This window comes from Myotis myotis, unplaced genomic scaffold (assembly GCF_014108235.1).
Source record: "Myotis myotis isolate mMyoMyo1 unplaced genomic scaffold, mMyoMyo1.p scaffold_m19_p_19, whole genome shotgun sequence".
NCBI lineage: Eukaryota > Metazoa > Chordata > Mammalia > Chiroptera > Vespertilionidae > Myotis > Myotis myotis.
The window spans coordinates 18,932,729-18,958,701 of NW_023416323.1; the positions used below are offsets into that span (position 1 = coordinate 18,932,729).

The 25,973-nt window shown below is 41.4% G+C and overlaps 1 protein-coding gene across 1 annotated transcript in view; it reads right to left on the reverse strand.

Moving 5' to 3' along the window:
* CDH13 (cadherin 13) overlaps positions 1 to 25,973 on the reverse strand; it is a 1,028,720-nt gene that overhangs the window by 656,812 nt on the left and 345,935 nt on the right. The window contains exon 3 of the mRNA XM_036346357.1: positions 14,289 to 14,497. Coding sequence (XP_036202250.1) covers positions 14,289 to 14,497 — 209 coding nt within the window. The remainder of the gene's footprint in view (positions 1 to 14,288; positions 14,498 to 25,973) is intronic.

The window sequence follows — 25,973 nt, forward strand, 5'->3', positions numbered from 1 at the left end:
GATGTAACTGGGGAAGCTCAAGTTGGACAATATAAACTTTTCAGCAAAGAGAAATGCATTTGCAGCTGCAGAAAATCATAGGCAGCGGGGTAGAGTTTATTGCTTACGTAAAAGGGAAAGCCTTGGAGTGGTACTCAAGGCAATGAGCAATAAAGTAAGGGTGAATCATTACAGGGTAGCAAAGGGCAGGATCCTGTACAGACTGACTTGCTGTACTTTCATGGGAGTGAATGCCTCATCAACCAAGTCCTTGCCACCTCACCCTCATCCGTTTCCCAGAAACTGTTTTCCAATAGGTGAGGCTCCACATCTATATCTATTGATATAGCCTTATTGATTTCAGCCCATCCTTATAGATACTTGACTTCTTTTTGAATCTTGAATCTCTCATGCAATGAGGATCATGGGGCTGTGAAAGTCACAAACTAAAAAAACCCGTTTCCATATCTTCACTTTCATCATTGGGTTAAACTCAGTCAGTTAGAGCCATTGACTGCATGAAGAAGCCATTTTTTAGGCTGGCAGATTATTTTTCAGATCTCTTGGATGCATCTATTCAACCAATCTGAATCTACTTTAGTAATGTTTAGCTCACATTTCTCTATATTGAAAAAAAGGATAAGGTATTTTGTTAAATGCCTTTTTGGAGTATCTGAGGACAAAGCCTGCCTCTGAAATATTCTATGTAGTTGTTCAACCATGGGCAAGTCATATCTTTTCCATATCTTACTTTTTCGTCTGTAAAATGAAGATAATAGTTCCTATTTCACAGAGTTTTCATAAAGACCAAATGACTTAATGTAAGAAATGCATTTAGAGTGGTACCTGGCATTGAGTTTGACCTAAATAAATGTTGGTTATGATCAGCATTATAACATCAATTTTCATTCCATCTCTGACATTTGTTTAGTCATTCAATAAGTATTCAATGACAGTTATTATGTTAAGTGCTAGATTTAAAGCAATGAACAAGTCAGTCAGAGCCTTATCCTTACAGGGAATATAATTTTACTTTACCTAATAACAACACTGAAATTATAAGATTTACGTAGAATTTGACAAAAATATAGGGGGGAATATTATTTTCAGCACTTGTTTTTTTTCTTTGATTCCATTTCTGAGTCTTCTTTTTTTACTTTCTGCATTTCCACTTTAGAGAAAATATCTAAAGACCTGAGTGAAAGGGGAAGTTCCAGGAAAACTAGGCAAATAAGACTGATGGTCATGCTAGTAGGGGCTAGACTTTGCTAACAAGGTCTAAATTAAATAAGGGATTTGGAATAAAAAAGCAGTCAAGTCTCAGCTATCTGTGTTAACTGGAGTTTGTGAGAATGGACAATGAAAGGAAGAAAACAGTGCATCCTGATTAGCTGTTTTAACTCTCACTGTGGAGGCAAAAAAAATAAAAAAGAAAGGAATGGCATCCACAGTCATCTGGAGTGAGAGCGATGGGCAGGGGAGAGCTGCAGGAAAAGCCTGGCTATAGCTATTAAGGCTCTTCCTGGGTGGCTTGGCAAATTACCATTGTTTATAGCTTTGTAACTTCAAAGAAAGGGAGTTGTAGCTGCTGTCAATAGAAGCCTAAATTGCCTGATATGATGAAGGGGTTGGTTGACAATGCCAACCTTTTGTCAAAAGGTTTTGCTTCAAAATAATTGAAAATTGAAGGAACTATCTGATTTCCATGAATAGCCAGAGGCAGGAGAACAGTGTTGATATCAGGAAGGAAAAACACCCTGTTGCATCTCAGGTTCACTTTTCTCTTATTGGTAGAAGAGAAAAAGTGTAGAGAAGATTCTATACTTCCCCTTTGGGATTGTAAGGCTGGAGGGAAATCTGGGATCACTGGGGTCATAGCAATAGCTCCCTCCAACTGAAGCTGCCTTTCAATCAAGGGTATTTTGGAACGTTTGCTTAGAGGAGAATCTCAAATTTTTTGAGTTTGATTTACCTTGAGTAGCCCTGGAATATTCATATTACTCTATGCCAAGGGAAGCTCTTTCTCTTTTTAAAGGCCTCCCCAATTGATTGTGCTCACCAGTCTTTGAAGAGTAGGAATTGCTAAGAGCATAAATATGCCATCTTTGTTATCATTTAAAATTTTCTCTGCCTATGTGTAAGTCCATTGTATGTCAAATTCTGAAATGCTATGTGGGGTATTACTTATAGTACTTTTTATTAGAGAACTTATCTTCCTTTACATGATAGAGAAAGAAAAGCAAGTGCTAACAAAATCTATTTTGTGTTAAAGAAATCATCACACTTTGATGACTGCACACAATATTTGCTTTTTGAGTATTGCTACCTTTTTGTCTTATTAAAAAAGATAGAAGCAATTTGGTAAATAAAAATATCAGTCCTGATGTGGACCCTAGTAGGACATAGGCCAGGGGTGGGCAAACTTTTTGACTCGAGGGCCACAATGGGTTCTTAAACTGGACCGGAGGGCCAGAACAAAAGCATGGATGGAGTGTTTGTGTGAACTAATATAAATTCAAAGTAAACATCATTACATAAAAGGGTATGGTCTTTGTTTTTTTTTAGTTTTATTCATTTCAAACAGGCCGGATCCGGCCCGCGGGCCGTAGTTTGCCCACGGCTGACATAGGCAGTCTTTGTTGTTGTTGTAATCTTTAATGTGGCATCCCCAGGGGTATAAACCAGAGGGTTTCTACTTCTGTTATAAGAGGGGCTTGAAAAAAGACAAAATAGAGTATGAGATCAGGCCCTGGCCACAGTTGAAAGTGCTTCCTGTTTATCTGTGTGATACTTTGAGGCACAACTTGGCTTTGCCTCAACAAGCAGTTAAATCTAGAGTCAAACAGCATCAACAGTATGGCTCAAGAGGCGTTACCACTCTAGCATTTATCACAAATCAAGGCCAGGCCACAGAGACCAACAGTCCACGCATAACTACCCAATGTGGGTAGATAAGAGGAGATGGTTGGCTGGGGCCATAATGTTCTACTTTGCTATTTTTTTTCTCCAAATTCTCAGACTTCTGCTTTAAAAGTTTGGGTGAAGACCATGTAATTTGATTGATGCATGTGCCATGCGAAGAAGGACTGAAAAAATGGTACATTCTCTCCTTGTTCCTTTGCTTCCTAATATTTGAGTATTAAGACCAAAGATCCAAATGGAGAAAATCATGGTCTATATCAAAGATTGTGTTCTGGCCCTGGCTGGGTAGCTCAGGTGGTTAGAGCACCATCCCGGTACGCCAAGATTGCGAGTTTGATCCCGGGTCAGGGCACATATAAGAGCCAACAATGCATACATGGAACAACAAATCGATGTCTCTTTCTTTCTCTCCAATCAATAAAATTTTTAAATAAATAATTGTGTTCTGTTATCACTGGAGTTTTTTGGTTTTTGTTTTTGTTTGTTTGTTTGTGTATGTTTCCATCAGAAATGAGAACCAGACTTTTACAGAGTAGTCTAGGAGACATTTACATTTGGAAATCTTGTGATGTTTTTATGAGGTTCTATTTCCAAAGGCTCTATTCGTGAGGAAAGTATTTTAAAAGTGCCATGACAACACAGGGCTTGTCCACTTACATAAAATTTATTCAAGATCACCACTCACGTTGTTTTTCCTAATCACTTTGAAATTTTTTATGACATTTCATCTCTAATAAGAACAGCCACACTAAGTGGCAAAGCCCATTGTGACCAAGTATTTCCACATGCCAGATAAGAGGGGATTTTTAAAAAGAGGTCAACACTTCAATATTTACACTGAGAATACACTTGTATTTGATTTATGGTAATAATAAAAGGAGGTTAGAAGCATATCAGAGAAACCAGAACAATGTGCATTCTATCACATTATCTTATGCCATCAAAGGTACAAGGCGAAAATGCATGTCTGATGATGCTATATTCCTTTTACTGGAAAAGCCCCAGAAGCTGCTGGAAAGCTAGCTGTGGACAGAACCCTGGACCAAGGGCATTGCTGTGGATTTGCCTACTGAGGTGGACACCTGACCAGCCTGTGACCTGAGAGCCACCCCTCGACTTCTGTTCATCTCAGTTTCATGACTCATAAAACAGGAAAAACACCATCTGCTTCAAGGCAGTGTTAAATCCAAACAATGCTTATGAAAATACAATTGTATTTTTAAAAATATAAATGTAAGGTATTTTCCCTATGCTCCAAAACTATCAAGATGAGTAAGATAAGGTCTGAAATAAAGAAACTGATGGCCTGAGAGACATTTCCGTTTGGAAACATTGTGCTGTTTTCATGAAGTCCTTTCTCAAAGATTCTACTCATGAGAAAAGTTTTTTTAAAAAGTGTCATGAAAATATAAGACTTGTCCAATACCTAAAATTTCTTTAGGAGTTCTGCTCAGCTCTGTGTTCATTTTTAAAAAAAGATTCTAATCACTTTTTATTTTCCTCTGTCATTTTATAGTATTTTATAGTAGATTTTCCTCTGTCATTTTATAGTATTTCTTATGAGAATAGGAAAGCACCGGTTCTGTTTTAAATGTCAGTAGTGTTACCAAAATAGCAGTGGCTGCATAAAGTCAGAAGGCTCAGGCCCAACTCCCAGTTCTGCCATTTGCTGGCAGATGGTGACTGGCTGACTTACACAACTTCTCTGGGCCTGAACTACTGCATCTGCAGAGTAGGAACCGGATTACCAACAGAGTAATGAGACTGGCCATGAGGATCTGAGAATTGACATATGTGTGACAGCAGGTAAGAATACCCTCACATGTGGTGGGCACTCAGTGAATGACTCCATCTCTCTTTCAAAATCTTCCATAGGACGCTAGGGCAGCCCTGTCCACTCGGTAGCCACTTGCCATCTGTGGCTATTAAGCACTTAAAATTTGGCTAGTCCACATTGAGATCTGCCATAAGTGTAAAATATACATTGAATTTCAAAGATTTAGAATGAAAGGAAGAATGTAAAAATCATTTCATTAATAATGTTCACATTGATTACTTATTAACATAATATCTTATAAAATTATGTATCCTAATACATATGTTAGGTTTTTATATGTACATTGGGTTAAATTTATAATATATAAATATACAGATAGTATATATATCTATGAAATTTAATCCAATATGTATATATTGTCTGTGTGTACCTGTGTATGGTATAAGATATATATACCAGTACATTGTGTGTATATATATGTTAAATACAAATATATAGTTAAATAATACATACATTATTATAGTTTATTTCATCTGTCTTTTTAATGTCACTATATGGAAACTTAAAATTATATATGTGCTTTACAGTATTTTTTCTTTTGTATTATCTGCTGCAAACATGGAATGCTGAGTTTCCACAAGCCAAAAAAAAGAGCTAGTTTTAATTATCTAGGCTTTCTATGGGATCAATTATTTTTCTCCAAGCATTTCAATTAAAATTAATCTTCAGAATATAGTTTTATTAGATTCTGATCCACAAATCAATCTGTTATCTTCTTAAATTAATGAATCAAATTATTTATTTTTATCTATATTTGAATGGTATCCTAGAACCAAGAATCATAAACACAACAATTTAGGCATATGTCAAAATATAACAGCCTAATACCCTATTCCAGGCCCAATTTTTGGAGCTGTACCATAATTTTTTTGAGATACGTATATATTTTCCCTATTTTGCATGACAGTTAAATGGATACCAATTTTCCCTAATAGTAACTTGGGAGGATTTTGCAATGAAAAGTGGTGCTTCACAGATTTTTGAAATTACCCCACTTGTTAAATTGGTGCATGTTAAGTAGCTACAGCTTTAAATTCCTCATTTCTTTACAGCCACATTCAGTGCACAGATTGGTTCTCCACTTCGATTGTTGTGAAACATATTTCATGTGAGCCAAATCGATATCATTGACCAGCTCAAAGGACTCCACGCCACTCCCAGTCAATGTGATAAGGTCTTGAGACCAGGCGATTAATTATGCCAGAAGCTGGTTGCTCTCATACTCATGGTGCTTTAATAAATGAAGTCAAGTCACCTGCAAGCAGCATGACAGGCACATTGGAGGTGAGATGACAAAATGGCCAAACGAACAGAAGTGATTCAGATGGTTGGCTTGGGGTTGATAAAAACTGGAGTTTATCTCAGTAACAAATGTGCAACAATATTTTTGTATAGAATGTGTGAGATCAGAAAAGATGAAAAAAATACAGAATTGATAACAACTCACGGGGTACTTTGGTTAAGAACAAAGGATGGTTCTCTATATCTCTGAGTCTGTTTTTGTTTTGTTTGTTCACTTGTTTTAAGTTTTTAGATTCCATAGACAAGTGAAATCATACAGTATTTTTCTTTCTCTGCCTGGCTTATTTCACTTAGCATACTACCCTCTAGGTTTCTCCATGTGGTTGCAAATGGCAAGATTTCAATCTTCTTTTTATTGCTGAGTATTAGTCCATTGCTGAGTAATAGTCCATATCTTCTTTATTCACTCATCTATAGATGTGATATTTTGTGCTAAACCTGTGTTAGCACTAGGTTAGGGACAATGTATGTTTTACATTCTGAGTACCTCATTATGGCATCAAGTTAAGGTTGGGGTATTATCGCCATTGTACAGATGAAAATTGAAACTCAAAGGAGGAAGATGATTTTTAGATCCCCATTTGGGTCATTCCAGACCCCCCTTCATAACATCTACAAGAACTCACCTAAATGTCCCGGAGCGCACACATACATACAGTAACAGAGGGGCATCCAGGGGCTGATTTTGAGGTTCAGGCCCACCATTCCCTAGAGGTACTTACCAAATACAACCCTAAGACTATGAAAAGCAGAGGCTTAAGTGGTATAACCCCCTAAGGGTCAAGATAAATGAGTAGCAGCAATATTAATATTGGCTTCTGAACACTGGATGGCATGTTTTATATTTTTAATTAAAACGTTAAAAGCAAAAACAACGATTTCTCTAAAGTTGTTCCTTTCCTAATTGCTCATTTTAGTTTATTTTTTTGGAACGATTTCTATCCTGATTTTTGAAACTGAATTAGGAGCCAAACTAATTAGGAGTCTTTTAAACTGCATGTTTACAGTGATGATGATCTCCAAGACAAGTAAGTCTTAAATTTAGCTTTTTAAGGTTCTATCATAACATTCTCTATTCATTTTATTTTTTCAGGGATTTTTAAATGACAAAAAGGGAAGGATACATAGATATATTTGCATTTAACTTTATTGAGACCAGTGGGAACACGATGTACTGGCTTCCAGTTAAGAAGTGTAAATTGTTAATAATTAACTTTCAGATACTGCCAAGTCTTTGGGTGATTTTTTAGTGGATCCATATAAATAAAGAATCCTCTCTTAGAAGTTTAGTCAGTGTTTTACATAAAGTGGGTACCTGAGCAATAAGAATGGATATGCGCCGAAACCGGTTTGGCTCAGTGGATAGAGCGTCGGCCTGCGGACTGAAGGGTCCCAGGTTTGATTCCAGTCAAGGGCATGTACCTGGGTTGCGGGCATATCCCCAGTAGGAGATGTGCAGGAGGCAGCTGATCGATGTTTCTCTCTCATCGATGTTTCTAGCTCTCTATCTCTCTCCCTTCCTCTCTGTAAAAAATCAATAAAATATATATTTTAAAAAAGTAAAAAAATATATAAAAAAATAAAAAGAATGGATATGGTTCAAGTTTCCTTGTAATCCTGAATTCTCTACACATTGTAGAAGTGGGGAAATTTGGTCATATAGAGAAGGGATGAAGGATTGGGTTGTCTCAATTTGCCTGGGTGGTTCATTTAGCATTTACTTACAGGCCTGGCTTTGATGGTACAATGAGAAACAACTGGCATTTGCACTTACCTTATGCTGAGCACTGTTCTAAATATTTTTGCATATGTTTACTTACTTAATATCTGTGGCATTATCTATGAAATTGATATTGTTATGAACCGGTTTTACAGCTCAGGTAACTAGAGCAGAGGTGGGAATTATTCTAAGGCATCTGGCCCCAAGGCAGTGTTCTTAGCCTCCCTGTGTGGAAGCCAGGTCCCTGAGTTCAGAAGCTCAGAACTGGGATGGGAATAATCACAGGTAATAAATCAGACAGTTACAGTGTAGTGCTACGATGGAGGGAGCCAGGCAGGGCTCTATGAGGAACGTGGAGAAAAAAAACACCTAAGTTACCAAGGGGACAATCGGAGAGGTGGCCTTGAAGAAAGGAATCTTGGCAGGTCCAGAAGTAAAGCCGTGTGGGTTGGTGCCAGCCACGGGGCAGCTAGAGTCGCAGTGGAGGGGGCATAATCTAGGAGCGGCCAGCATGGTCAGGACGGAGAGCTGGCCAATTCAAGAAACCACAAGCGGTTTGTTTGGGGGATGGGGAGGAGAGCCCAGGGTTGAGTGTAGGGTGAACTGTAAAAGGAGTCACTCATTCCCATTTATTCAAAAGACATTTAGTGAACACCAACCATATGCCGGGCCCTGTGCTGGATGCTGAGGATAGTGCAGTGGACACAGCAGAATGGAAGGAAGGAAGGAAGGAAGGAAGAGGAGAGGGAGAGAGGGAAGAAGGAAGAAGGGAACGAGGGAAGGAAGGAAATAGGATGAGAACAAGGGAATAAGGTTCTCAACCTTCCTAATGCCACGGCCATTTAATACAGTTCCTCATGTTGTGGTGACCCCCAACCATAAAATCATTTTCGTTGCTACTTCATAACTGTAATTTTGCTACTGTTATGAATCGTAATGTAAATATCTGATATGCAGGATGTATTTTCATTGTTTGCGACCCACAGGTTGAGAACTGCTGGAATAGATTATATTTCTGTCTTCACGGAGCTGGCAGTCTCATCAGAGCCAAACTGTAAACACCAAACAAGGAAGTAGATACATAATTACAAACTGAGAAGTGGCCATGAAGGAACTGAACTGGTGCTGGAGGGAGACGAGCAGGGGAAGACCCTCCATTGGAAAGGGGACCAGAAAGGGTCTTGGACGAGGCGACATTCTAGCAGGTCAAACCACTTAAGATGAAAAGGAATCAGACTTGAGGTAAGGCTGCAGAGACCTGTCAGGCTAGACTGTGAGGGATATTTGCAGACACATAGAAAGACTTCAGAATTTATTCCAAGGTCCCCGTGGGTGAAGAGGAAGGAAGCAAGGGCCCACTGAGCGAGAAGGGTATGAACAGACTTGCACTGGAGCAGGAAGCCAGATCCATGCCCAGAGCCTGTGGGTTCCCACAGCTCTCCCTCCGTTACATTGTGCATCTCCTGCTTTGCTCAGAAGCCTCAGATGCTGGGTCACCGGTGTCTAATGCTACAGTTGCTCAGATGTGGACTCCCACACTTCAAGATGAAGCTAGTAGGTCCAGTCTCTTTGGCTTCCAAACTGGAATTTAAATTTAATTCCTATGAGCTCCCTGATGTTCTTACTTCCCAGCCTGACTCCATAGAGTTCCTTAACTGATGTCAGAATTCCTTGCCATAATCTACAGTCATGGAAACTATAGTTTCTTTCAGAAATACACACACATATACATGCATGTATATGTAAAAAAATTAAATCAATTATGCTTTTTTTTGGGGGGGGGGGCAGGCTGAAAAATGATGTTGGTGAGTCACACAGCAGATAAAGGCATCTCTACCAAAGGACTATCAGGAATGAAGCAGAGCTTTTCTATGCAACCTGAAGCTCTCTATATAAATGAATAAATGAAATTATAAATAAATAAATGCACCACTAAACACGCTGTTGTCTTCCTGCTCATCACTGCCAGGCAGAGGGACAGCAGACTTGGTGGAGACAAGCCACAGTGCTGTCCAGACATATGTGAGTGGGGTTCATCATTACGCTCCTCAAGCTAGAAAAGTGCTCTGTGCACGCATGGCTAGCCCTGCCTCTCCATAACAATTCCTCCTCATCTGTCAAAAGACCAGGATTAAACTGCTCCCCCACCTACTCAGATCTAAGGTGATCTTACACAGCCCAGGCAGGTACTAGCATCTGGGCAGCCCATTAAAAATGTAGAAAGAGCTGGAGAGTTTATAATTAAACCATTAACAATCAGACTTCACAGATTCAGACTATAGACTTTCCAGGTGAAAGGAGGTCACAGGTAGCAGGTAAAAATAAGAGACACATCTTTTTATTAGCAAGCTGGGCTCCGGTTACTGCAGCTGAGCTGAGCTGTGCTTTGCTGGGGTTGCATTTATCTTAAAGAATTTAACCACGGTGTTGACATATCTCCCATCTCTCCCGGTTTGTTTATGCTGGGTTCCCCACTGCCCTCTCTGAGAACATATTTTCTTTTCTTTTTCCTTTTTTATTTTTTGCTCTACTTTTTCCTCCTGCTCCCAATCTCTGTCCTCAGAGAGGACACTTAGCCTTCAGTTGCTTATCATCTCCCTAGAGCAGTGGTTCTCAACCTTTCTAATGCCGCGACCCTTTAATACAGTTCCTCATGTTGTGGTGACCCCCAACCATAAAATTATTTTCGTTGCTACTTCATAACTGTAATTTTGCTACTGTTATAAATCATAATGTAAATATCTGATATGCAGGATGTATTTAGGTGACCCCTGTGAAAGGGTCGTTTGACCCCCAAAGGGGTCGCAACCCACAGGTTGAGAACCGCTGCTCTAGAGGTTCAAAAAAGATACTATTGATGGTTTTCTGGTATCTGGTACTGTGCCCAGTCCAAAAATTCTGTGATGTAAGCTCAAGTCTTATTCCTGTTTTATACCTAAAGATGTTGAGGTTTAGAGGGTTGAATGCCTTGTCCAAGGTCACATGATCATGGGAGGGGGCGCGTGGAGCACAAATCTGAACCCAGTTAAGTTCCAAACCAAAGCCAAAGCCCTACCCCTGAGATCCAATCCCAAATTCCCTGTTGTCTCCTGGACACCTCTATCAAGATGTCGCCAAGAGCTACCAACTCCACACATCCAAGCCTGATTGGTCCAATCCCTCTCCATCCTCCTAAGCTGGACAGTTTAGAATCATCAGGGTGTGGAATTGTGACTCTTTCTTCTTTCAAACCATAGCTCTCACTTGCTGTTTTTCTCTGTCCCTTCTATGTTGCTGTAACTCATCCTGACCAATGGACAGTAGCCACAGCCACCCAGGTGGCACAGCCTCCTGACACGCCAACTGGCAGAAAGGAAATAGGTGTTTGAACAGAAAAATCAGAATCTCAGTCCCATTTCTGTCCATTTCAAGCTAGGGGACCTTAGCCAATTTTTCACACCTACGGCAGCCCCACAGGGAGGTCATGAGGTTAGAAATAGTGCATGTTAAATGTACATTGAGATGCAGACACAAAAGAGAGTCCCACTAAATAATACAGGTTTGCACTGGCCTCTGGGTGCCTCAGTTTCCCCCAATATAAAATGGGAGCAGTGGCATATGCCTCATAGGTTGGTGGGGAGATTAAATGAGTCCCCATTCATGGCCCATGAAGCAGCACTGGCACACAGTGAATACAGTGAATGCCGTGAAAGCATCGCTGTCATCACCACCCAGTGTCCCTGCTCTCTCCTCTCTCTGAAGGCACACAGCATACTCACTGTGTGATACATAATCAACATACACATTTTCCTTCTCCCTCTAGGAGTGAGCTGACTTGCATACTCACTGGTTTCCCCCTCTAGTTTTTGGTCTGCTTGGCTGCACACAGTAGGGCCTCAAAAATACCAACTGAATATCTCTGAAGGGCTGTGTTCTTCTCATAGGGATTGTTTAGATAGCAATTTTGTTTTCCTACTTTTTTTTTTTTTTGGACTTTATTATGGACACATCTGGGCAGCCTCACAGGCTTATTCCGAGCCTTGTAAAATGACTGGAGGCGGGAGATGAACACCCTGTTCGGCTGGAGTTGAGCAAACTGAATGGCAAGCAGCCTCCGCTGTGCTGTATAGAAGCAAACGGCCACAGTGAGCTTTGTCAATAACGTGCTCAGACAGCAGCAAATGAGGAACGGCCAGGCTCCGAGGGCTTGCCTCCAGATCAGTGTCTCCAAAGCTGAGTTTCATGGTATTGAACCCTGACCTCTCAACCCCTCAAGGTGGAGCTTGCCCACAGAAGTGCCCAGAATCCTTTCTGTTCTGCTTTAAGATAAATACATAAACATTTTCCTTTCCGGATTTAAAGATGAGCCACCTATCATGATGAACAATGTTACATCCAAATACAGTCCGTCCCACATACAAACACCCCCTTTTGTGAATCTCTGTACCAGTTACTTTTTCCCAAGAAGCACTTTGTGCTGCACATCCTGGCAATTTTGTTGCTTTATGTATTTTCTGTCATTTATATCATGAGTTAGTGAGATGCTGTGAAAATGACCATGGCTAAGTAAGAGGAAAGCTTGCTTTTGTGGTACCAATGGGTTTTCGCAATGGTATCTGTTCACCAATACTCTGCTTTCTTTGAAAACATCAGTGGCACACTGTGGATTCATTTTAGCTGGCTATCTACCCTTAACTCATAGATTCACAGAAATAAAGGAGAATTATGGAGTTTGTCCAGCCCAGGGATGGCAAATAGATTCCGTATCCAGGAAAATCTCTAAATGATGGATAGGTGGCAGCTTCAGAAGCACTGTATTGGAAAAGATTCTCAGGCCACGCCAGGGATGATGAGTAATATTTGCCATGGGTGTGATGACAGAGTAGGACAATGCTCATGCCACTGGTTTGCCATCCCAGACTGCTTAACCCTCTAATCTGCAAATGAAGAAGTTACATGATTCTTTCAAAATCACAGACAGCACTGGCAGGTAAGCAACACTCATACTTCCAATTGTACTGTCTGCTCCCCAGCTGTGGAATCTGTTACTCCTCCACCCACACTCTACCACTCAACAAAATTAGCAAAAAATCAGGGTATGGAGAATGTGGCAGATGGAAAAAGGCAGTGAGAATCACAGGTTTTAAAAAACTGGGTAAAACCAGGCCAGCAGGTAGGAGAAAAGGCTAGCTGCACCAAACATAGGGCACATCATTATCATTGATACTAGAGGCCCGGTGCACGGATTCATGCACCAGTGGGGTCCCTCAGCCTGGCCTGTGCACTCACTGGGGATTAGGCCAAAACCAGCAGAACGACATCCCCCAAGGGATGTAGTAGTGTGTGAAGAGGCAGGCAGCCGGGAGGAGCCCAAGCCTGGGCCGGGCACTGCACCACTCCAGCTCATTCCTGTCCCGCTGCACCTTCCGCCACCGCTCGTCTGGCGCCCGTTGGTCAGCTAAGCGGCACTCCCACTGTGGGAGCGCACTGACCATCAGGGGCCAGCTCCTGCACTGAGCATCTTCCCCCTAGTAGTCAGTGCACGTCATATCGATCGGCCAAACAGTTGACTGGTCGAATGGTCGACCAGTTACTTAGGGTTTTACATACATATAGATTATTTTGTCAGGGTCTTACTGGGTGTCTTCCTTTTCTATAATCAAGCCAGAGTCTCTGAGCTCCTGGTGAAGGAGAAGTGAATCCATGGTAGCAATGGATGACACAATCAGGAAGCCTCCAGGGCAGTTCGTGGCACTCCCAAAGTATGTGCACATGTATGCAGGTACAAGATCAGCACCCCTGTGCATCTGGACAAGAATGGGCACCAGTGCAGGCAAAGGAGCAACAGCCTAAGCAGTGGCCGCCATGCTATACAACTCTAGTGGACCACTGCGGTTCTTGCCTGCCCAGCAAACATTTTGCTTCCTTGGATAATAGGGTCCTAATTTACTTTAATAAGTAACCCTCTTTCACTCTCAATCTATATATTTTAGGTGAGGCTGATTCTACTCTGGATTTAGTACAAAGCATGTGACCCAGACTTAGCCAACCAGAGAATCACAATCAAATGGACACAGTGATTGTTACAGGGATAGATGCATGATCTAGTGAGAACCAATAAGATTCAATTTCAAGCTTTTGTTGGCAGTATCAGGAAGAGATGGTCTCTCGGGTGACTTCAGACTGGGAGAAAGACGTGGAACTACTGAGACCTCCACATTGGGAAGAGGGAGGGATGTGACTATCTAAGAGTGAAGCCAACAGAAGGGAAATGGAACCACAAGATAAATAAGAACCAACGCTGATGCTATCATTTGGGAACTGGTACATAACCATGCCTAAACGCAGAGCTATCTCAGAAATAGTACAATTACATGAGCCCACAATCCCCAACCCCACAGCTTCCTACCAATTTTTGAGTTGGGTTTCTGTCATATGTAACAACAAAAGAATCTTGGCCAATAATAAACCAAATACTCATTTCTCACATAAGACATACAGACCCCAACTTCCTCCTTGAACCCAAGTTATCCCAAACATCTGTCTTACCTGCAAGGAGCCCTGGATGTCTTTCCCCCCGACAATCACGAGTTCTGCCATGTCTTCCGCATGGGGAGTCCGGGCATGGATGAAAAGAGTCTTGCCCACCGCAGTTATGTTCCTCAGGGCGACTAAGCCACCTTCGTTGTTCACCTTGAAGTATGGGCTTGAGACCTCGTAGTGTAGCTTGTCATTTCCCTTACAGTCACTGAAGTTCACTGGAGAAAACAAAACCAAACAAACCAAAACAGAAGGAGCGTGAGTAGGTTGGGCAGCTTTTTCCTAAAGATATCTCTGACCATTAGATGTGAATTATCATTACCCATCCCAGATCCACAAATGCTGCCCCTTGTCCCACAGCTTCCCCTCTGTACCCCCATGACTTTGATCATGCTGAAGGTCTTCACTCCATCAAGACCCATCCTTGCTAACCTCCCATGTCCAAGGCAGGTGCTAATCAATGAAAACACAGAGATAAACAGGACCATATCTCTGCCCTTGAATGTAGTGGGTGAAGTACACAATGACGTTTAGGAATGTCTGAGGTGCTGTGGCAGAACCAGGTTGCTCAGGGGCCTTGAGGCACAGCTTCATAGAGACAATATTTGAGCGGGGCCTTGAAGCTGAGTGAGAGAGTAGAAGCCCCCAGGAAGTGGAGGGCACGGTAGGTTATTCAAAGACGTGGGAATAGTGGTGGTGAAATAACAAAACAGACTCAGAGAAAGAGAACTAACTTGGTGCACTTTGAGGTATATTTGAAATTAGACAACGATTTTGGGGATAATGAAGGAGAGGTTGGAAAAAGAGGTTGAAAATGTTCCTTTGAAGATAAATTGGGAAACACCACTGAGTTATGGTGCTTTAGACTATTTTTAGTGTTGACATAGTCAAGGTCAGGTGCATGTTCTGGTTCCAGTGTAGGACAGTGCTTCCCATGGGTTGGGATGCATCAGAATCCCACGGGAGCTTCTTAGAAATCCCAAGGACCCAACCCAAGGAAGCTAATTTAGTGGCTCTGGGTTCTAGAGAGTGGTTTGAAGAAGGGGAGGAGAGGCTAAGAAAACCAGTTAACTCAGTGTTGTACCAATGATGCCTGGCCCAGATGTAGGCAGTGGCTGGATGGGAGTGAGCAAGATCCCTGTAGTTGAATGCTAAGTCATGTGTGAGAGGGAACAGGGAAGAGCAGCCCTCCTGGGGGAACCACATGAGCACAGGGGCATTGCCAGCTGGTCACGCTCTCCTCTATGGTGTGCCTGTAGCTGGTACACGATTCTATTTCCAAAGGCATCACAATCCATTGTCTGCACGAGTTTGCCTGTCTGCCTTCCTCGGTAGGCTGCCAGGCCCTTGGGTGGAAGCATAGAATTGCATGTACTACTTGCATTCCTCCTCCCCCCACTTCTGTTTTCATAGCTCTCTGCTGAACAGATTTGTCTAGTAAACCTTTAACTGAATCACAGCATAGACATAGAAAAGTACATAAATCAGAACGTACATCTCAATGAATTTTCAGAAAGTGGGCACACACGTGGATCCAGCACCTAGACCTACACACACAAAATATAATCAGTCCTCTCTCTCCCCCTTCCTGAGTAAAATCCCTACACTCCTCCCCAGAGGCTGTACTGCACTGACTTCTGATGTCAGAGTTTGACCTGTATTTGCACTCATACAAATGGAATGATGCAGATTGTGCTCTTTTGTTCTGGATTCTTTCACTCAGCATTATGTTTGTAAAATTCAACCGTGTGGCTGCAAGGCAGAGCTGTTTATCCTAATCACTATATAGTATTTTAGCATGTGGCTATGCTGCGTTTATTTATCTGTCCTATTGCTGACAGGCATTTGGCCTATATCCAGTTTAAGTCTCTTAAATATTGCTACTAGGAACTTTCCTGTGTGCTTATGGGACATCTACATGGGTCCAAGTACACTGTTAAAACCATATACTTTTCTGATGAATAGAGCTGATTTTTCTTTCCTGGGAAAATCATTCTTATGGTGGTAATAATCATATTAGCTGATAATAATAATGCCTAACACAAATTTAGCACTTCCTGCATGCCAGGCTCAGTGTTAAGCAGATTATCCTATTTAATCTTTACAACAACAATGAAGGAGGCACAATTTTGATTTCCTCTCCCCCCGAAACCCCTCAGACTATAGATCAGGTGACTGGGGCTTGAAGAAGGAAAGTTGGGTGCCCAACTCACACAGTTTGTAAAACCAAACCTGGTCCCTTTGCCCTTCACCACTATACATCCTCAAAACTGACACACCCCATGTAGAATAGATTCCTCTTGGAATCCCATGAGTACCTGAATATGATGACCTGAGTACCCTGTTCAGTCCTGCTCCCAAGTTCCCACCCAGCCCTGATGCCTGTTGCATGGCGTTGCCTCAAGTTCCCTCTGCATTGGGGGCTCCAGAGCCTTTCCTGGCTACCACGTCAGCTTCAGGGGCATCGTTGTGTGGACCCACAAGTGGACTTTTGGGAATCTGCAGTTCCCAACACTTGCTCACTTCCTCTGACCATCTTGTTTGCCCAGTTTCAGTTTGTGGAAGTGAACTTCGAAGCAGAGACATGACCATTGCTTTCACGGCCATCATCAGTTAGCATTCATCCACTGGAGGCACACTGCTCAAAGGACAGGGCCTACTGGCAGCTCGTAGCCTGAATTGCCAAGATGTTGATTCTGGACCTGGTCCCTGGGCAGGATCAGAGCAGGCAATCTCAGCTGGGGAGAGGTGGGAACAAGCGAAAGTATACAAAAGTCTGTGGGGGCTCTAGTTTCACACCTACGTCTCTTACTTTCCCTTTTCTCTTCCCTTCGTTTCTTCATCCCTCACTTCCTTCCTTCATTTTTTCTTCCCTTCCCTTCCTTTCATTGTTCCTTTCCTCTTATATTTCTTCTACAAGTATTTACTGAGAGCATGCATTATAGTAGTTGTTTGGATTACAGGCATTAATCCAAAACCTTGTAAGTGGTAAGAGACCTATTCCAGGCAGATCAAAACATAACACGTGCAAAGGTACTGTGGTAGCCAAGGAACTGTAACTAAGCCAGTGAGATGGGCACAAAGAGCAAGGAAGATAGCAAGGGTGGGATCTGGAAGGCCACAAAAGGCTTATTCCCTGAAGGTAGCTTTGGACCCTTCCATTACGACTATAGAACTGACTGCTTCCATCTGAGTCTTATATAACTGTGGATCCCCACCGAAAACCAGCACCAAGCCCCTCCATGTCTGGGCTGTCTGCTGGCCTCCCCTCTGGCCTCTGTCTTCACTCAGAGCCTCACACATGCCCACACCTGTACTTCCCTACACCCGCTGTTCTTCTCTACCTTTTTCCTCATATTGACTCCTCTGGTAGAAGGTACTCCTCACCTTCTTCACCCTATTAACTGTTAGTCATTCTTTAAGATTCAGCTCAGCAACCTCTCCAAACACTCTCTTCGTGTTCCCAGAGTTCCCTGCACATAGGGCCTTGCACATCATGTTACACCAACATGTCCACTTTATATATCTGTTTGTCCCACCAGAACCAAAACTCTTTTATTCATCTCTACATCTCCAGCAATGAACAGAATGCTTTTCCATACATGAGACTGTTGGTAACGATTCCATTTAACTCAATAACTCTAGTGGTGGTGGACCGGGGCTCCTCTCCATTCTGGGAGCAGAAGACGCTGGAGGCAAGACCAGTGTCAGAATGAAGGCCCCTAGTCTCCCTAGTCTTGGTTGAGCCCAGTGGGAGAGAGGAGTAGGAAATGAAGGACTTAGCCATGGTCTCCCCGGAGTTCCTCAGTTCCTGGATACATCAATTCATGAAAGCACAGCCTCCCATGCTTAGCGTGGGCTTAGCTCATTGGTAAAGTCAGGGGTGGTGGCTTTCCTTTCTTCTGGATTCTAATAAAGCTTCACACAGTCCGGAAGCACAGTTGGGATCAGTGTGTGCATGTTGAATGAATGAATGCTTTGAAAAATAAAGGTAACATCTACCATTTCTTGAGTGGCGTCTGAGTACCAGTCTCTGTGCCAACAACTGTGCATTTGGGCTCTCCCTGTAGCCTCATAGCAATTCTGATCTGCAGCAGCATTTCCCACTTTTAAAAATTATCTACCCCGCCACCAAGTCTTTTTAGATATTATTGCCTAAATGCCACTACTCTCATGAGATTTTACTGTCACAGATAACTGTTTACTTTAATGTCACTGTATATCAGTTTATTTACTGTATGTGTACCTGTACTTTGCTCACACACAAAAAGTACCATTGGGCCTCTCTCCAAGAACCCATGTCACCCCTTTGGGGGCAATGCAGCTGCATCTACAAGCATCGTTCCCATTTTACCAGAGGATAGACCAAGCCTTGGGGAGATTGACTAACTTGCTCAAGGTCCATTCTGGGAGCAGAAGGCAAGAACCTGTCCCCGGTCTGACCTGTCTGCAGTTCAAGTTCTCAGCACGTCCACATCCTAGGAATGGATACATGAGAGGGAAAGGGGCAGGTGCTCATCCCAACCCCTCCAGGATGCTCACTAATCCTTCAGGAGTCATCAGAGGTACCAGGTGGGGGCATAATGAGAGACCAAATCTACATCCAGGACCTGGCACATAGGGGCTGCTTGGTACATTCTAGCTTCTTTCCAACTGGCTGTATCAAGTAGCTAAGGGTTGCATAATTGGGTATTTTTATGTTAGACATATTTTACCAATTCAGGAGCAGGTGCTTTAGACTGTGGCTCTTTTTCAAGGCTATGATAATCACCCAGAGAACATTTGAAAAATAGCAATACCTGGCCCAACCCGCAGCAGAGATTCTGATATACCTGGGCTGGGCTGGGGTCCTGGCACTGGTATCTGTTTGAAGCTCTCCAGGTGAATCCAATGTAACCAGGACCAAGAACCAGGACCTTGGACAATGAATGGCTTGTCAAGATGCCAGGTGTCCACATTTTCCGCCTTCCCTGGCACAGAGAGGAGGTTGGAGAAGTAGCATGCCAGCAACTGCTATCCTCATGCCCTTAGAAATGCATTTTTAATGGTAGGGTCTCTAAGCCCTTTCCGATCCTGGCTCATATGTAGCAGCAGCCCTGTGACCTTGGGCAAAACACCCATCCTCTTTATGCCTCAACATGTTTCTCTATAAAGTGGGACAAATACTAGTACTTCCCTCAGAGGTGCTATAATTCTTATGATGAGCATTAAACATGATAGTATGTACCTACATGCATAGAGCACTTAAGACTTTGGTGCTTCATGCATAAAAATTATTATTAGCATTATTCCTGTAATTCTGGGCATTAAATAGACTATCTTTTTCCTTTTCCTATATAGCTTCTCTCTTCCAGCTGCTTTTCCACCTGCCTTCCGTGTCCTTCCACCTCTTTCTAGTCAGGTGCCTGTGCTCCAGCCTGCTGGCTGTGTGCAGTTACCATGGAGATGGTTACTATAGGCATCTCTGCGGAGGGTAAAGGAGTGAGGCAGATGATTCTGATCCCACCTTGCCCCCCTCCTCCGACTTCCCCCTCCCCCGACTTGTCTTGACAAAATCCTACTTATCTCACATCAGAGGTTGTGAAGGAAAAATAGCATGAAAGGAATGAAATTATGGTGCCTTACCCATAGTAGATTCAACAAAGTTTTGTTAAATATTCTTCAAATGGATTGTTTAAAAAAACTCCTACAAATCTAGGGTATCATTTTTCCTAAAAGAATGACTACACTGAGAGCTTTACATTGGTGGTTGCAATGAGTTTCACATTATCAGTGTGAGGCAGGTACTTTTTCTTTTCTTCTCTGGAAACAGACCTAGTGAGGTGATGAGGTTAAGGCCACACAGCCTATGCCAGGCGTCCTAGGCAAATGCATCCTTTCTTCAGTCATTCAGCTTCCAAACTCACCATTTCGCCATACTTTCATACCTGATCTATTATTCACTTAATGTTATTCTTTTAATTGAACTGCATTGTTTATTTATAAGATTATTTGAAGATAACCTTTATAAATACGTGCTGGGTTGCCAGATGTATTTTTTAAATATTGTTAACTAAATCTAAGGAGTCTAACAAAGATATATATTTGTTCTTGTATGTACTAAAACCCTCACCTTTATGTGCATTCCACCTCCATAAATGCTGGCCTGTGCTACATTCCTCTAGTTCCATCCTTCACTTAAACATATTCTTTTATTTTCCTTTTTTAAAATTTTGTTTTATTCTTTAAGGTATTACAAAGAGTAGTACATATGTCTCCTTTTTTTTTACCCCTTGATCTTCCCCCAGCCTCTCCTACCCCCCAGTGTCTTGTGTCCATTGGTTATGCTTATATGCATGCATACAAGTCCTTTGGTTGATCTCTTATTCTTGCCTGGCTCCACCCTACTCAGGTTTATAATCTAGGAGGGTTCTGGTATAATCTAAGAGGATTCCTGATATTTGAAATGATATATCTAACATAAATAATGCAGACTTGAGAAAGACACAAACCTTAGAAAAGGCACAAATCTAGATCATGCAATTTTGGCAATATATAAATGTCAAACCTGAAATATATTAGAATGTCTAAAAAAAAAGAAGTAATTCACCACACTGTTATTCTCTGGAGGCGAAAAAAAAAGACTCTGCTTCATACCAGTTATATCTCACCTTAACTTCCCTATCAAAGGGTTCTGCTGATAGCATCAACCTGTATCATGATCTCATATTACGAACTTTGTTGACACAATATGTCAATGAGTCCCAAACTTTTAAAGAGTTCGGGCCAGTGCATGGAACATACTAAGGATAAAATTAAATCATTTACGTCTATCTATTTTAAAAATATTTGTTTCTATAGAGACAACCTCCTAAGTAGCTCAAAATGAGTCTATGAGAATAAATGCAAGGAAAATTCTAGCAAACAATTAAACTTGTGAACAAATATTCAAAACCTCTATCTGAGGGGGAAATGTACTATCTGTACTACTGGGAACCTACAAAGGACCTCCTTACATAGTTTATCACTGTGGCATTTAAAATAGCTTCTGGAAAGAAAAAATTATCCATATAATACATTGTACATGGGGATTTATTGGAATCACTTGCACAACATCATTCTTTGAGATAATCTTTGAACACCCCAGGAGAAAGAGGGAGGAAGTGAAAACTCCCCACCTGGGGGAAAAATGCAAATTAGACAAATGGCACCACTCAGCGTTTCAATTATGCTTTCAGCATGTTTCCACTCAAAATGTCCTCTGGGCTTAATGCAAATGTCACAAAAAGACAAACTTTAGCTGGGAGACAAAACCACAATTGAAATGGGGAGTTTGGCATGTGAATTAAGGGGCTTAATCTTCCTGACCTTGATTTTATGCTTTTCTATTTCTTTCTTTTGAATGTAGCTTTTAGGGATGAAAATCCAAAAGGCATGGATTTATTACCATCTAGAAATATGTGAGGGAGCAAATTAAACTTCATTAGGATCCCACGAAATATGATGGATTTAAATTTATCTGCAAAATATAGAGTAGTCCTGCTCATGTAGATAGGTATAAACTAATATATGGAATTTGTGCTAGTCTTACAAGTGTTTTGGGTCAATCAACTCACATCTCAGATGGGCAGATGATCCTCCTACATACATTATATACGTATTCAGAGAGACTTGCAAATTGGTTGGCACATAAGTTGTAGGGCCTCTCAGAGTTGGTGGCCAGACTCTGCTTGTACAATTCTGCGAGGATATGTGAAGATCAGTCTAACTATAGGCTGAACCAGTCATCCTGGGAGTTGTAGCCATAGACAGATATGCTTGGATCACTTCTAGGAATCCAAACTCTTACACAGAAAAGAGTGGCTTTATTCAGCAGTATGCTCATAATAGAAAAAGTCCTGATTTGTGGCATTTGCCAATCCCTATGGTGTAAATATTCTAAACATAGCTGATATAGCTAGCAAAGTGCTTTCAACTGGCTTGCAAATTTCTAAAAACTCAGCAATCAGCTCTCAAGAGTTTAAGTACTAGCTGGCTCCAGCACACCACGGGGACCAGGCAATGACTGTGCAGAAGAGTATAAATGGTGCTCTCCCTCGGACTGGACCAGATATCCCAGCACTCCTGACCTAGTTAGTAAAACAGATTTTAATTGCTTTATCAGTAGGGAGGGTTGATCTGCAGAATCTTTGCTGGGGCATGGAAAGCCATGCCTTTCTGACAACTGAAGTAGTATTTAGTTCAGAAACGTCAGATGGACTCTCCCCAGGATACAGACCATCACTTAATTGTTTCTCACATCTTTGGTATCCCACTGGCACCAACAGGGCTTAGTCCAGAGGCTCTTTGGACTTGCCCAAGTGAGAAAAACAGAAAGCATTTCCTTTGGCTCCCCTGAATACCCTCATTCTCAAGCATTCTGGTCAATCAAGCTTTCATGAACATATGTTCAGTTCTACTCACACTGGGCCAGATGCTCATATGATACAATAAGCGCATCCTCCAGCTTTGATTCATTCTACCCTCCTGATTCTTGAATGCCGTGAACTGTATCTTGTGTTCCATGTTTCACCTGGAGTCAGTGCTGATAGTCACAGAGCTTCTGGAAGGCTCTGGGCACATTCCTAACTGTGAGTGATTAATCCTGGAGTAGATTTCCCTCCAAAGCCTTTGTAGATTTGATAGATGCAGAATGCACATAAAATGGTCTTAATACCGTGTCATGTGTCAATTCCAACTTTGATAAAATAGAGTTTCAATGCTATTGTATCAGCCAAAGATATAGTGAATGGTTCTGTCAAGTGATCTTCAGCAGAAACCTATTTTATGTAAACCCTTAAGGGCTTCCTCTTGGAGAAAAGACAAAACCGCATCTGCTTTCAGGGAATTTTCTCTGCCAACCATTAAAAACTGAGCTGCTAGCTCTGAATCCAGTCTTTTCTGACAGGGTCTTACATTTTCCTCTTGCTACAAATTCCTTAAAACATGGCAGCTTGTTTTCTGGAAGAATCCTGTGCATTGTCTATCTCATGGTGGTTATAGTCACTATGAATTTGCATTTCAAATTGGAATGACTTTATACGGCATAGTGCCCAACTTAGTACACATTAACCCTGTTTGTTGAATGAGTAAATAGCAGAACTGCAACTTGGCAGCTAAGTAAATTTGAAACCCCTCAAACAAAACTGAGAATGATGGCCCAAACTCATGTGAATATTTGAGTGAGTCGATTTGAAAGGCACCTGATCAGATCAGTGAAACTGAAATTACAAATTCAGCAACTTTGAGAACCACTAAGTCTCAGATTTACATAGATCCCCTCTCAGATTTTTGCAATACCAGCACAATGTCTCTTACATAGCCCTTAGGTTTTTTTTTATTTGTCTAGTAATTATGTGCACACGTCTTCCTCCCTATGACTGTCAGCAGGGTAGGTTAATGAGAAGAGAAATTTGCTCTACTACAACTTGCCAGATATTTGGCAGTTGGAATTGTCTGGAGACAGAGTGTAGCCAAGTGTTCTGGCTGAGCCTACACTGAGATTCAGATCCTGATTATGTCTGATGCTCTGGCAGTCTCTGATTTCCCAAGTACCTCTCTACTGCCTGAGGAGGTATACGTACAGAACCTTTAAAGAGGATCACTTCTGTATGACCACCTAGAGAGATACAGAACCAGAAGGAAGATGGAGCGAACACAGTATTGGTTTCTTAGTCCAGCCCCATGGGTTTGCAGTATAGAGAGAGAATAAGCTAAAAGAATAAGAATAAGAATAAGAATAAGAATAAGAATAAGAATAAGAATAAGAATAAGAATAAGAATAAGAATAAGAATAAGAATAAGAATAAGAATAAGATCCACAGACAGAGAAACATCAATCAGAACTTCAAACCTCAGACGGAAGGTAGGGGAGGGTGGGGGCAAGGGGGAAAGACCAAGAAAAGGACTTGTATGCATGCATATAAGCCTAACCAATGGACACAGACAATAGGGGGGTGAGGGCATGAGCGAGGGAGTAGGGGGGCAATGGGGGGATAAGGACACATATGTAATACCTTAATCAATAAAGAAATTTAAAAAAGAATAAAAATAAGAAAGCTCAAAGATTCACAAACCACAGCTGATTTAGGTAACCTCAAGCACTGTTACTCTGGTTCCTAATTACAAAATATCATGGTGAATGGCGACTGGCCCTATTTCTGAATGAAGGACAGCTTGGTTTTGCCCTGGTGCAATGAAGACTAAAGCAGCTTACAGCCTTTTGGCATTGTGAAGGGTTCCCAGTTGGGGGATCCCAGAGATGGACTTTGAGAAGCAGCTTTCCTACAGAAGGCAATGGGGAGGCACTCCCTTCAAGGGCTTCCTAGAACCATTAATCAATAAAGAAGCCAGAAGGAGAGATCATGAAAGAATTGTCTGTGAGTTTGTATGAGAGATTTCCTGGGTTCTTCCAGAAATAATTGGAATAAGAGTCAAGAGAGGAGGGTCTGTTGAAGTCCTACACCTGTATGGGGGAGGAGGGTTTATAAGCAGGTGCAGTGCAAACATTAATATTTGCATGGCCTCTTTATTGTCCAAATATTGGAAAAGTCTGAAGAAATTCAGGACCATTTGGAAAGTCTTGTTCTTCCTAAATGAAAAATTTGCTTGTCACTGGATACTTTCAAGTGGAACCTCAATAACTATTCAGCAGAAATATGGAAGAGATTCTAGCATTGGATGATGTCTCTTACAATCTGAAATTCTATTATTCTAAATCTTAACATATTCATCCATTATCCCATAAAAATATCATTTGTTCACTTACAGTGTGCAAGACAGTAGGCAGCATGGGATAAATGCCAACATAAAGATAAATAAGGCATACTATCTGCCTCCATGATATATTCAGAACCTAGAAGGTTGGAGGGGTGCCTTTTGAAGGATGGTTGTCCATTTCTACACTGTGTCAAAAGGCCAAACAAGCATCATACGGTAGACATTACAAGAAGGCAGATCATAGTCCAATATTATAAATTATTTCTACAAATGAGAGAAAGTCAACCAATGAACAGGCTCATCATTGCCAGATGCATTCAAGGTGATGGATTATCAAGTAGAGCTCACTTTACTGAGGAATTGCACTCTCTAAAACTTGCTTAGAAAGCAAATTTTTGTATAATTTTACTACATTTTATTATAAAATTGAATGTGTTCTTCTATTAAATGTTTTGCCTTATGTCATAATAAAATCATATTTAAGAATGCAATAACACATTAGAAACATTTGAAGGAAAGAATTATAACTTTGCAGGTAAATATTGATACTAATCCATAAAGCAAATAGTAAAAGTATGCAAATAAGATGGGCAAGTGTTTAAATTGGCTCTGAGTGTTTAAAGATCTAATTATAATGATGCCCACCTGCAAAACTGAGCATTGTGGATCTAAACGTCCTTTAGTTTGGACTTAATCTCTCCTCTAGAACTCTAGGCAGGTGATCAGCTCTTCTCTTTCTAGGCTCTGTAGGAGCTCTTGGGTTTTAGAAGGGCTGAGGATGATTTGTGGATAAAGGCAGGTAGGAGTGCAAATAAGTTAAAATGTGGAAGATGAGCAAACAAACAACAATTCTGCAAAAGAGTCTTCAGGGGATGTATACTGAATCAGCTTCTGATGTATCAACACTGAAATAGATGTGTAAAGTGCTATCATGAATAGAGAAGACACAGTCCCATC